Source organism: Leptonychotes weddellii, chromosome 7 (assembly GCF_054177405.1).
Source record: "Leptonychotes weddellii isolate Sample4059 chromosome 7, ASM5417740v2, whole genome shotgun sequence".
NCBI classification, from domain to species: domain Eukaryota; kingdom Metazoa; phylum Chordata; class Mammalia; order Carnivora; family Phocidae; genus Leptonychotes; species Leptonychotes weddellii.
Genome location: NC_138375.1, coordinates 133,831,290 through 133,845,433, shown reverse-complemented (window position 1 = coordinate 133,845,433; position 14,144 = coordinate 133,831,290). Strand labels below are relative to the sequence as shown.

Genomic DNA, 14,144 nt, shown 5'->3' with positions numbered 1-14,144 from the left:
AAAAGATAAAATAAATACATAAACAAGAATAAAATGAGACAAAATCAGAGATGGAGACAAACCGTAAGAGACTCTTAACTGTAGAAAACAAACTGAGGGTTGCTGGAGGGGAGGTGGATGGGGGGATTGGTTTGGTAACTGGGTGATGGGCATTAAGGAGGCACTTGATATATTGAGCACTGGGTGTTTTATGCAACTGATGAATCACTAAACTCTACCCCTGTAACTAATAATACACCGCATGTTAACGTGGATGTGGTGATGAGCTACCTCCAGGTTGTCTGTCTGGCGGCTTTGCTCTTGATGCATTGTTAGCAAGTCTGGACAATAAAGACACACACTGGTTTACACCTTTAAAATTTTTTATTACAGAAAATGCCATTCTTCCAAGTCCAGGTCAAGGCCCACTTTATTTGTCAAACCTGGACTTCTGTACGTATTGTATTAAATAGCTTTCTTGCTCCCTGGGTATCTGATACGGAGTCAAAACTCTGCATTTGATTGTAGGTTCTCTGAGAAGGCGGACTGGGGCTCTGTAGCTATGTTCCATTCTGTACAAGGCTATGTGATATCTGGTCAGCCCGAGCACCAACGGCATTATGTCTCTGCCTAGGAGGCTAGGCAGGGGAGTCAGCAGCCCCTCTGCACCCCTGTTTGGGTCTTGTGGACCATGTCACTGTGGGCCTGTGACCAGAGCCAGGACAATCACTGAAGGCGCAGATATAGTGCTAGGGTCAACTCAGGGCATTACAGGCATGGCACCCCTCAGTGTGTGGGTGGGGACGGTGGCAGGTCAGTCCCCAGAAGTGCAGGGCTGTAGGCAGAAAATGCCAACAAGGTGAAAGGGTCTGTTTCTCAGAAGCAAGTTGGGCAGGGATTTGGGAGGTCCTGGGAGCCCACACACTAAGGTGCACAGACTTCAAGTGCAAGGAACTGGGAGGTGATGCTGGATAGCAGCTCAAAGGAACCTGTGAGGACAGACTTGGCCAGCCCGTGAACAGAGCTTCAGTAATGGAGGAAAACGCAGCTGTCGCAGGGCTTTGCCTGAGGGCTATGGCTGCTAGTTACTGAACAGTTAACAGGGGAGAGGTGAAACAGTTGAGGGCAGGATGGATCTCAGAAGAGCAGCCGCAGCAGGAGCAGGCTGACAAAGGCCGCAGGGGTGAAGGAGACTTTGGAGCCCGTGTCCAGGGTGGTGAGCTCATTGGAGGTGGGCGCTGAGGAGGCGTTGGAGCTGCTAGCAGGAGGGGTGGGCGGGGGGGCAGTCGAGGAGGAGTTAGCGCTGTCTACACACTCAAACTTTCGGAAGATGACTCCTCCAACTGTCCGGTTCTCAGCAGACAGGAACTGACAGGTGGAGTTACTGATGTTGGAACAGCCTCTCAGCACGAGCTTCTTAGTCTCTGTGAACGCAATGGAGACAATAAGGACTTCATAGCCCTCTCGCCCTTCCTCCGCAGGCCTCCCAGCAACCTGTTCTAGGTCTGGTCCTAAAACAGGGGCCTGGAGGAAGGAGCCCAGGGTCAAGAACACCAAACGGTAATGGCAGAGGAACCATGAAGGTCAGAGCCCAGATGCCCTCCCCCACCTAAAACCAAAAGAAACTGAGGCTCCAGAAGGTGGATGCAGGTCTGACCTCACAGATGAAGGTCAGAAATGGGCCTGGGACTCAAGTCTCCAATGTTTTCCTGAGGAGCCGGCAGGTGATAAAATCTAGGGATGGGCTCAGACACCCTAGGGCCCTGTGCTCTCAATCCAGGAAGGATTCCTCCCAGGCTCCCCTCCTCCAGGTTCTGCTTTCCGCCCCCACTCTTCTCTGGACCTGAGTTCTCTCTGCCTGAGTTTTCTCTGAGAAGGGAAAAATAGCTGGAGGTGATCTTAATTCTAAGTCTGAATTATATTGTGTTTAACACTGTTTTAAGGTGCAGATCCTAGGAAAAGGCCAAGGGAATTTGCAAACAAAATGTGGTTGTGACTGCAGCTACCTGTTTTGAGCTCCTACTATGTGTCAGCAGTGTTCTATTGGCTACAACTGAAACAGGCCTGGAGAACAGGAGGTTCATGGGGGAGAAAGGCACTGGAGGGGGGGACTGGCTACTTATCAGAAGGGCTACAAACTTGTTCTGAGAAGGAAAGAGAAACCTCCAAATCCCTTTGAAGAAAACGATTAATTTCTTTTTTATAGCAAATAGCAGTGCTGGAGATTGAATTACAGTGAGCTAGAAAAACCTGCTGCATGGCACATATCTAGAGTAGTGGGAAAAAAAGTGACCTTGGGCAAAAATAAACAAAGAAACAAACCCTACATGGGGCGCCTGGGTGGCTCAGTGTTAAGCGGCTGCCTTCAGCTCAGGTCATAATCCCAGGGTCCTTGGATCCAGCCCTGCTTCAGGCTCCCTGCTTAGTGGGGAGTCTGCTTCTCCCTCTCCCTCTGCCACAACTTGTGCTCTAATAAATAAATAAAATCTTTAAAAAAAAAAAAGTTTAAAAAAATCCTACCACTTGGTTTATTTGTTTTAAAAATATCTTTAACTCTTGGGGTGCCTGGGTGGCTCAGTCGGTTAAGTAACCGCCTTCGGTCAGGTCATGATCCCGGGATCCTGGGATGGAGCTCCACATCTGGCTGCCGGCTCAGCAGGGAGTCTGCTTCTCCCTCTGCACCCCCTCCCCGCATATCCTCAGACATAGCTTAAGAATTAAACTTTAGAGCTGGGTAGACATCCTAGGGAGTTTAAATTTTTTTTTAAATCTTGAAATGCATATTACTAAGTGCAGTAAATCTAGTGAAAAGGCTATGGACTATCTGATTCCAAATATATGATATTCTGATAAAAGCAAAATTATGGAGAGAATACAAAGATCAGAGGTTGCCAGGGGTTAGAGATTAATAGAGCACAGAGGATTTTTAGGACGTGAAGTTACTCTGTGTGATACTGTAATGGTAGATTATACTCACTCTACAAGTGTCAAAACCCATAGAATATGCAACATAAACAGTAACCCTATTGTAAACCTTGGACTCAGGATGATAATGATGCATCAATGTAGGTTCATGGATTCATGTAGGTACCATTTTAGTGGGGAATGTTGACGGGGGGAGGTATGTATGTGTTGGGACAGGGGTATGTGGGAAATCTCTCTACCTTCCTCTCAATTCTGCTGTGAACTTAAAACTGTTCTAAAAATAAATTTTATTATTTTTTTTAAGTTGAAAAAGGTTCAAGATACTTGAAGTGTTTGGCGCCACTGAGAAACCTGCAATTACAGTTAAGCATGGATTTCTAGTACTACAATTGCCATTAATAAAAGTTGAAATCAAATTGTACCTGGGTGTTGGTGCTCTTAAACTGTTATTATTCTGAGCCATATTGTGGCAGAGACTGGCTAGCTGTTCATTTTAGCTTCATGTCTCTTCCTTTCCTGCTGGACCTCTACTAAACCCCATTAGACTGCATTTCCACCCTCCAGTGAAGTTTTGGTCCCGGCCAACGGAATGTGAGAGAGAGTGATGCACGTGCTTCCAGGCTTTGCCTGTAAAAACCTTCCTGCCTTCCTCCACTCCCCATCTTCCCCCACCTGCTGGTGAGAGGCAAAGAATACAGCAGGGAGGGGCCAAGTCCTGGGTGGGTGGGGGCCAGAGCTTCCAGATGGAAAGAACACAGGCCCCAAGACCCTGCAAAAAACTGCCATATGAGCAAGAAATAAACATCTGTTACATTGAGGAAGAGGATTTAGAGGTTGCTCTTTAACAGTAATGAACTTACCCTAACTAATAAATACATAATTCTTTAAATATGCCTATTTAAAGAATAATATATGTATTAGTTTTGTATTTTATACCAGTTAATTTGTATTTCATAATGGCTTATATCAAATTATTTCTGTAGAAAAGAACAATTGGTTGAATATTAAAGCCCAATCCGACTCTTTCAGTCAGGTGACCCAAGTTGTCATAAGCCAGCACCTCTCAGTGACAGGTAGAGAAAAAAATGTAGGGATAAAAGGAAATAAAAGTCAAACCCACACACACCCACAGAACAATGCAACCTAGTAAAGTAAATGCCGGGAATGACATGAGGCACTAAATGAGCCTGCCTTGATTATAAGCCACAGGAGAACAGGGTTCAAGAGATGGACAGCTCAGGAGGAATGGTTCTGGACTAAGGAGGCAGAAATAGCAACCAGCCCAAGGCTACATTAACAGCCTCATTATCTCAAAGGCATTCTGACTTTATCCTTTTATCCTACTAACCTCCCCCAGGCTTCTATTGCTAACCCAGAACTTATTACCCAAGGTTTAATATGTTTTCAACTCAAGTCCCATAATGGAATTTAAACCCCAAGACGTACCAGTCTTAAATTCTGCAACTAGATTGACACACCGTTCTTCTTTATAACATTTCCTGTGTTGCACATTACAGGAACTTTCATTAGATCCATAACAGGCAAGACACTCTATGTTGCTGGAAAAATCTTCCAGGGGAGGAGCTGGTAGAATAAGAATCATTAATTCAGAACAGAGTTATAACATAGAACATGGTACTGCCTTGTATTGAAGGGGACAAGCAAGCAAAGTTGCTGGCCAGAGAGATCTTGAGAATGAGACAAATGCACGAAGACACCAGTGATCCTAACCTCATATCCCACCAACATAGTTATAGCACACAACCGCACAGACCTCCCCTTACAAACCATCCAGTCTTCAAGAACTGTGGTCAGTGGGTGTGTTGGGCTGAGAAGGGAGAGGTAAGCTTTTGATCTAAAACCAACCAATGTCCAGTGATGGATATTAAGAAGGGCACATACTGCAATGAGCACAGGGTGTTATACGCAATGAATCATGGAACACTACATCAGAAACTATTGAAGTACTGTATGGTGACTAACCTAACATAATAAAAAAAAAATGAATAAAAAATAAAACCAACCAATGTCAACATTAGCCTGCTATTCCGAATATCAGCCAATAGGTGCGTAGCTATTACTAAATCTTTCTCTGAATAAATGAACATACACCATTATTTAGCATTTAATACAAAATGATATTGAGACCCAGCTCTGCTATTAATGACCAGGACTCTAGAACTAAGGCAATTTAACTTTGTCCTTTTGGCCATGTTTTCTTCTCTTCAAAAAAAGAGAGCTTTGGTATAGACCAACGGTTCTCAAATTGTAGTCCAAGAACTCCTGGGTTATCCCCAAGAACCTTTTTGGGCAGTCCACAAATTCAAAACCATTTTCATGATAATACTAAGATGTTCCTTGCCTCTTCTACTCTCTTTCTTTCATGAATGTTCAAGGGAGTTTTTGAGAGGCTACATGGCATGAGAGATTGCAACAGACTAAATGCACAAGCAAATCTGAGAACTCAGTTGTTTTCTATTAAGCCAGAAACTAAAGAGCTTTGAGAAAATATGTAATAAATGCCACTCTTCTCACTAAGTATTTTTTTGTTTTGGAAGATAGAGTTATTTCTATATAAAAATGTTATTAATGTTAACATGTAATGGGTTTATTATTTCTTGGTGAACTAAAAATAAAGATTTTTAAAATTTTTTAGAAATTCTTTGAATTTTTAAGATTTCTAATACTGTAAATATTGATAGTATGATTCACATAAATCAAATTTCTATAGAGTCCTCAATAATTTTGAAGATTTGGAGTCTTAAAAGAGGGCCTGAGACCACAAAGGTTGAGAAATACTAATAAGCATCTAATTCCATACAACTTGGAGTTTCCATTATTTCTGTCTGTACTGAGAAAAGAGGAAAGCATGAGAGTAGTGCTGACTTTCCCATTTGTTTTTCAAGCGATTGTTGTAAGTCAGCTGTTGATGTTACCCAGATATGCAATGAAGTGCTTGGACTTGAGATGTCCACCAGAATTTGAGGACCACAGGTGGCAAAGGAAGGGAGAGAGTTGGGAGGACACAGGAAGGAAGGCACGTTGCCAGCACCCACCCAGAGCATCAGTGGTGTTACAGTCCTTTCCTTGGCAGCACTGGCTTATAAAATGGAAGTATTCGTTATCAGACACATGGACAGTGAAGGCTTCAACCATGTCTCTCCCTTCCCTGCAGTTCTCCGCAGAGCAGGCTTTATCCTGGTATATGTTGGCTGCCCCTACACAAAGAGAAACACAGACTGTCAGCCCTGGGTAGGAGGCTTCAGAAAGGGCAGAGACCCTGAATAGTGACTGCTTCAGGCAACAGCAGAAAACACACCCTCAGGTCAATGTGATTTCAGAGACACTGGAGAGGGTTTCCTGGCACACAGAAAAATCCTTCCCCATGAGGTAGTTCCTTCCTTTAGCTGGAGATGAGCAAAGATGCAGGCTAAACTTCAGGTCAAAGACTGATGGAGACTGAGGATTGCTGGAGTGGAGGGGGTAGGAGGGATGGGGAGGCTGGATGATGGACACTGGGGAGGGTACGTGCCGTGGTGAGCTCTGTGAATTGTGTAAGACTGTTGAATCACAGACCTGTACCTGTGAAACAAATAATACATTATATGTCAATAAAAATAAATAAATAAATAAAGTGACAACTGAGTTAAAAAAAAAAAAGACTTAAGGGGGCTTGGAAATGGTGGTTCAGGCTGACTTTCCAAAGCCCCCTGATCAGTCTTAGCATCTCTAAAAACAGCCAAGCAGACATGATGGTCCTACGTGCAATATGATGTTAAACCTGAATACAGTCAAGCTTCTAGACCAGAGCAATTGATAATGGTAGCCAGTGGCTACATGTGGCTATTTAAAATTCAGCTCTTCTGTCATATAACCATATTTCAAGTGGCCAGTAGCTCATGTGTGGCTACTGTATAGGACAGCATGGATATAAACATTTCCATTATTGAAGACAGTCCTACTGAGCAGCAGGGGTCCAATTTACAGGAAAATACCAGGAATAGGGGAACAAAGAAGTGACACCACAAGGAAGCAATCAACCAAAGCCAGAATATGGGACAACTATAAGACAAATGTTCCAGTTTCTCCAACAAATCAATGGTATTGAACAACAACAACAAAACCAACAACAACAAAAAGTGATGGTAGTTATTATAAAACAAATTAGATGTAATAGACCTAACAGCAAAATGCTGTGTGGGGATTTTGTTTGTATCCGAATTCTAACACATCAACTATAACACAACATCTGAAACAATTGGGACATTTCTAAGATGGCCTTCTAATAGAAGAAATTAAAGAATTACAGTTAATGTTCTTAGGTATATAGTGATATGGTAGTTATGTAAAAAGGAAAAAAAAAGTCCTTATCAGAGATAAATAATGAAGTATTTTTAGAGGAAATTACATGATATCAAAGTTTGCTTTAAAATACCACTGTTGGAATTGTGCAAGACTGTTGAATCTCAGATCTGTACCTCTGAAACGAATAATGCAATATATGTTAAGAAAAAAAAAAGAAGAAGAAGAAGGTAGCGGGAGGGGAAGAATGAAGCCAGGGAAATCAGAGGGGTGGACGAACCATGAGAGACGATGGACTCTGAAAAACAAAGAGGGTTCTAGAGGGGAGGGTGGTGGGAGGATGGGTTCGCCTGGTGGTGGGTATTGAGGAGGGCACATTCTGCATGGAGCACTGGGTGTTATGCACAAACAATGAATCATGGAACACTTCATCTAAAACTAATGATGTAATGTATGGGGATTAACATACGAATAAAATAAATAAATAAATAAAAAACAAAAAAATTAAAATTAAAAAAAAATAAAATAAAATACCACTGTTGGGGCGCTGGGTGGCTCAGTTGTTAAGCATATGCCTTTGGCTCAGGTCATGGTCCCAGGGTCCTGGGATCGAGCCCCACGTCGGGCTCCCTGCTCAGCAGGAAGCCTGATTCTCCCTCTCCCACCCCCCTTCTTGTATTCCCTCTCTTGCTGTGTCTCTCTCTGTCAAATAAATAAGTAAAATCTTAAAATAAAATAAAATAAAATACCACTGCAGGGGCGCCTGGGTGCCTCAGTTGGTTGAGCTTCTGACTGTCTGACTTCAGCTCAGGTAGTGATCTCCAGATCCTGGGATCACCCTGTGTGGGGCTCCTAGCTCAGCAAGGAGTCTGATTGTCCCTCTCCCTCTTCCTCCGCCCCTCCCTCCCACTTGTGCTCGCTCTCTCTCTCTCTCTTTCAAATAAATAAATAAAATATTTTAAAAAATAAAATAAGGGGTGCCTGGGTGGCTCAGTCATTAAGCGTCTGCCTTAGGCTCAGGTCATGATCCCAGGGTCCTGCAATCGAGCCCCGCATTGGGCTTCCTGCTCTGCGGGAAGCCTGCTTCTCCTTCTCCCATTCCCCCTGCTTATGTTCCCTCTCTCGCTGTGTCTCTCTCTGTCAAATAAATAAATAAAATCTAAAAATAAAAAATAAATAAAATACCATTGCAAAAAAAAAAAAGCAAAATGTTGATAATTTTTGACACAGGATAGTGGTTACATGGCAATTCATTATACACTTCTTCCTGCTTTTGTGCATATTTGAAAATGTCCACAATAAAAAGTTAATAAGAAATCTAAGTGCTCCAGGAGAGAGGTAACGATCATGCCAGCAGATCACCCTGGGTGAAAGCGTGTTGGATCTGGAAGAGGAAGGAGTACTGAGGGGAGGAAAGGGGGGCAGAAAGATGGAAGAACGCAAGTACCCAGAGCAAATTGCCTGCTTTGCAACTTAACCAAGAGCTGCCCCTGCTTCTCACATCCACCAATATAGGTCTAGAATGAGGTTTCAGTCAAGGGCAGCAATTCCACAAGGGCTTGTCTGCTTGCCCCTGCATTCTCATCTGACTCCTGTGTGTTGCTTCTTCTGGAAGGCGTCTTCATGACCCCATCTCTCTCCTTGCACAACCTAGCCCATCCTCAGCCTTCCTTTCCTCCCTGGCCACTCTCTCCAGCCCCTGCCCCATGCAAATCCCAGAAATGGGGGTTATGGCTTCCCAGGCTCACCTAAAGAAGAGTTGGTCACGAAACTGTTACAGCTGGCATTGGCATATAAGGGACACTCAGTGATGGTGCTGTTGTCACAGGAGTTTGTCAAGGAATTACACTGCACACAACGTAGGGATTCTGGGGAGACACGATGGACAGAACTGTCAACATTCAGGAGACACTTATAGACTGTACTCTGGACAAAGCACCACATCCATCTCAGGGCAAAAGAATAGTCTGGACGGCATCCCTTCCTTCTGGGACCCCCCAAATCTGAGACTGTGAGATGGAGCCACCCCCATTACTTTCCCCCACCATGCACCATTTCCCAGTGGAAGACCCATAGCACAGAGCGGCTCCTCTGAGGGCAGTATGCACAGAGGGGTCTCATATTCTCCACTGACCACACCCTGACATGAGAGGCCATGGGACAGGACCCCAGAACACCAAGAGTGAGAAGACTTTGATGAGGTATAAAAAGGGGTCTTCATTCCCAAAGGGTGTCAGTGGGTTCCCTCACCTACAGCTGCAACCACAAATGCTGTGATGATAGCAGCAACAAGGATACCCTTCATGGTGCAGGACCTGGTGTCTCCCGAGGATGAGGACTGTGGTGCAGAACCTTATGCCTGAAGAGACACAAAGAAGACAGTCAGGGAGCTTGCAAGGCTGCCAGGGCACATCCCCTGGGGTTGCAGTCATACCTCCACACAGCACACAACCCATCCTTGTGGCAGAAGGAATCAGCATTCTCAGCTGGGAGCAGAGGCTGTGATGCAGTTTCTATGCTGCCCTTATACCTGTGCTGGTCTGGGCTTTCCCCAGTCCTGGATACCTGCAGAAGAATCTACACACAGACACAAAACACAGCTTGGGCATTTCCTATAGCCATTTCAGATACAACATGGGCAGGCAGATGATTGCTAGCCCCACTGGGGATGGGGTCCAAGAAGAAAGCTGGGCTCTTCTCTCCCAGAGCACAATGTAGTCCTCTGGCTAATATCTTGCCACATTCACATAAGTCACTTAGGGGCTCTGTCACCGTCATCACCACCCCAATAGGTAGACACCTATTGAGCACTTACTCTATTCTGAGCACTTTATGTTCATTAATTCATGTAATGCCTTCACCCTAGCAGTCAGGGACTATTATTAGCATCACCCTCATTTCATAGGGGAAATCAAGTCCCAGAGAGATCAAATAAACCACTCCAAGTCAAGGTCACAATCCTGGGAGGTGTTAGAGTTGGGGTTGGCCCAGGCCCCTAACCACCACCCACACTGCCTCCAACGGATGTGACTCCCAGAGCCCCAGGCCTGGACACCCTCGAGCTGCAGGAAGGAACCAGAGGCCCCGGCACACCTCCGACTGATGTCCACCAATCATTGGATAGCTAAAGGTTACCTGGATTCATTAGGATCCTGAATCAGAGCTCCCAGAATTTCAACTTGCCCGTGTATCAAAGCAGCAAAGAGGGGCAGTATCTGGCTCTGTGTTGAGTCCTTCCCGACTGTTAGCTCATTTATCCTATAAATGGCAGCCACAAACTTCATGTGGCTACTTAAATTTAGATTCATTGAAGGAATGAAAGAAAAAAAAATTTTTTGTTTCTCAGTCACCTGGCTAGGGACTACTTATTGGCCAGCACAACTTTGGAACATTCCCTTCACTACAGAAAGTCCCAGTGCACAGTGTGGCTTATTGCCCCACTTGGCAGGTGAGAAACCTGCCAATGGAGAGATAAGGAAAGCTGTCCAAATTCACCCAGCCTGTTAGGTTGGGTGACTGGGACTTCATTCAGCATCCTTCCAGCTCCAAGACTGAGTTGCACCATGACAGCTACTACTTACCAAGGGAGAACTGGCCTTCACCTAGAATTTGCAGCCAGCCTCCCACCTCTCACCTCAGCACACCACACACACACCACACATACCCAGATGACACAAACACACACCACACACACATACACACCACATATACCTCTTAGTTGACTTATTAAGGGTTGGTGAAAAGGAAGAGTTTGAAACTAGTTCAGTCAGGGGAGGCAGAGGGGCCCATCTGTTATCTAAGGACCACATCATATAGAAACCCAAGGAGAAAAATTAAGTACATCTGGTTTGGAACTTGTGGCAGATATTCCATGCCTTGTATCCTGCATGCCCCAATGCCTGATCACCCTCTACGCCTGAAACCCCAGTAGGGAGAGAGGTTCAGAGGCCAAAGCTCCTGGGAAGGGCCTCTCAAGCCTTGTGAGTGTGGAGAAGGGAGAGGGAAGGAAAGAGATGAAGGTAATGAGGCCACAGCTACATGTCAGAAACATAAATCACTTCTCCTTATGGTATAAACCTGATAATTAGCCTCATTTTCAGAGGGAAATAAAGGAGGCTTTAGATCACAGAGATCAGGATCCGGCACAGAGAGTCAGAGCCTAGAAGTGGCAAGACCGTGGGCCCTGCTCGCCACCTCTGAGAAGAGAAACCAGTGAGGTGGCAGTTGGGGCAGGAAGCCTCATACGGAAAATGAGAACAAGTAGCATCTGAAAAACCGCTTTGCAAAATCCTTACCACTCATCTATCATTGGATATTTTCTGAGAGAATCCTACCACAACTGATTTCATTTTATACACAGGCAAGTTCAGAAAAGGACCCAGCACAACGCAGAGAGCAAACCCCAGCCCACACACTTCTCCTCTCCAGCCTTCCTTCTCCTGAGCACTGCTAAAGGAACAAGAACAATGAGAATGCCTGGACCCCAGCCATCCCTCAATGCCCTTCTCTTGGTTTCAGCTTCTCCCAAGCTGCCCCCCGACACACACACACATACACACAACTTGGCTTCAGCCCCTTACCTTCAGAGTCTGGCCTGGAGACCGCCCTGCAGAAGGTGGATCCTAGCACAGAATTACAGTAGGTATGTGAAGGGCCTTATATAGCAGGTGACTGAACAATCAGAAAGCACAGCTGCTTGCAGGGAGGGGCTTCTGCGTCAGACTGGCCTCTACAGGCCATAGGGCCACAGGCGGCTTAACCCTTTGGCAGCTGTGCAGTTGGTCAACTCTCTTAGGCCTCCAGAAATTGGGTGTAACTTTGGTTAAGGCCTGACTTTGGCATAACATGCAAGAGAGCAAGGTGTGTCCCTGACATTGTCTCATGCTGGCCCACTGAATGTATTTCAGTATCAGTTAATAAATCACAAGCATCACTTTATACCAGCCTGATAAGGCCATTTACAAATGAAGAAACCAAGGCACAAAAGAGAAATGTAAGAGACTTGCCCAAGGTCACACAGCTCATGCAGAGTCAGAACTCATAATCAGGCCACATGCAGCGCAGGAAATGGGGGTCAGGTCCTCTGGGGCCACTGTCTTAACCTCTCTAAGTCCAACAAAGATGAGGGTAAACCCATGATACAGCCTCACAGGGTAAAGGGGCCATGCTCCCTTGCAGCATACTCTACACACCAAAGTGAGGGGCCCACCTACAACCAACGCTGCGGCCACCTCCAACACTCTAGGCACTTCAACCAGCCTAGCTTCCTGGGAAGCCACTGTTGGTGAGAGCCTAGGTCAGCCCCTTCCAGCACCTTCACACTGAGCCATGTGTTCCCTTGGCATTGAGTGTAAACTGGAGTTCTCTGCACTTTTCATCTTTCTGCTGTCCCTGCCACCTCAGACACACACTCACACACACTAATGCACACCCTGGCATTCATGCACACTCAAATCACACACATCATAAACCACACACACACACACACACACACACACACACACACACCCCACACCACACAGACAAGATTGATGGGGGAGGTGGTAGCAGGAGCCGCCAATAGGCGGTGGATGAGAGAAAGGTCCTGTGCACTGGGCTTTCCCCAGCCAAAGATGGAGGACTTAAAAAACACAATAACAGCTACAGGGGCCACTCTGGTAACACACTGAGAAGTGAGAGGAGAATCAGGCTAATCTACATTAATCCTTTGCAGAAGGCACCAGGTACCCAGGCAAATGGGCCAAAGGCTTCTTGAATCCAGTTTTTGTCCCTGATAAATAAGTTATTTATTGACCTGGCCCACTGGGCCTGAGCTCCCCATCTGTAAAATGGGAACATCAGACCCTGAAGAAATGGTTGCTGGTTATTTATTTCCTCCTGGAGTCCTCACCCCATCCCACTGTGTTTTTTCTAATGTCATGTAACAACAATGGCATGGGATGTGAGGGTTGATGGATCACGTGTGATGTGGTTGCAGCTCCTGAGCTAGGCTGCACACAACCACTCACAGCAGTCCTGGATTTGCCCATCCTGAGGTCTAGATAGTGTGCAGATGGGTATCATAAACCCCCCTTGACAGATGAGGAGGCTGAGCCCCAGAGAGTCCTCTCCTCTAGGCCTTAAGACACCTGGGCCAACATTCTTTCCACTCCAGCACAAGGCATGTGGGGCCAGTCTCTGCTCACAGGGTTGGGAATATTGACCCACTTTCCTCCTCCCTGTTCCTCTCTGTAGTCAGCATGGGAATATCAGAGCCAGAAGGCTGGGATCAGTCATAAGGCATTATAAAAAAACTACCCCCTAAAGCAGACCCTCTTTCTGATGAGCCAAGAAGTCCAGGGACCCAAGAGAAGCAAGGTCTCAACACACTGTCTAAATTTTGCTCTTAACTAAGGATACTTAGCACATTTCAGGCACTGTGGCTGTATTAGCCCCTTATAAGACAACTAGGCTGGCTGTCTCCATGACCATTCAGCAGGGGAGAGCTAAAACTCACCCAGATATTGCACTGTCTTTCCGGGGTGTGAACCTCAAATCCATGTGGGAAATGGGCTTCTCCTGAGTTTCCCTAAACCATCAGCAAAGCTTGGAAGTGAGCTCTCAGAGGAGTCCACTCCATTTTGGAATAAATACATGGAGGTGAGCAGGGTTGAGGCAGGACAGCCAGAGCAGAAACTCCAAGAGGGGTGCAAGCCAAAAACTCAGCTAAGTGTTCCAATTGAGAACTTCTACCCATGTTCCCCCTGCTCTCTGTGTTTACTTGCAGGAGCTTTCTTTGACTGGCTTATTCCTCCAGCTTGGAAATGTGAAAGCAAACTAAACATACTGTTCCCCATATTCCTGACCTGCAGAAAGCACTCAGGGAAATGTGAGTGCTCTGAGAGATAAGCCTGCTAACAGTCCAGGCCCTGTGCCAGATAATGATCCTCTGAGTCTTG

General features: G+C 45.7%; 1 protein-coding gene across 1 annotated transcript; it reads right to left on the bottom strand.

The window, feature by feature from the left end:
• Window positions 1–344: 344 nt before the first annotated feature.
• Window positions 345–11,869, bottom strand: LYPD8 (LY6/PLAUR domain containing 8). The gene is made up of 7 exons (XM_081827332.1): window positions 11,787–11,869; window positions 9,457–9,565; window positions 8,955–9,074; window positions 5,961–6,122; window positions 4,351–4,488; window positions 1,670–1,675; window positions 345–1,403 (listed from the first exon to the last, which is right to left on the bottom strand). The coding sequence occupies exons 2-7, from the start codon at window positions 9,509–9,511 to the stop codon at window positions 1,117–1,119; spliced, it is 768 nt and encodes a 255-aa protein (XP_081683458.1). The 5' UTR covers window positions 9,512–9,565; window positions 11,787–11,869; the 3' UTR covers window positions 345–1,116.
• Between the last annotated feature and the right edge of the window lie 2,275 nt (window positions 11,870–14,144).

Bases quoted from the DNA above. Each gene is read 5' to 3' on its own strand.
- LYPD8 (XM_081827332.1), bottom strand. From the start codon at position 9,511: ATGAAGGGTATCCTTGTTGCTGCTATCATCACAGCATTTGTGGTTGCA. The intron at 6,123-8,954 runs GTGAGCCTGGGA...CTCTTTGTGTAG, and splicing joins CGTGACCAACTCTTCTTTAG to GGGCAGCCAACATATACCAG. The intron at 4,489-5,960 runs GTGGGTGCTGGC...TTATTCTACCAG, and splicing joins TAACACCACTGATGCTCTGG to CTCCTCCCCTGGAAGATTTT.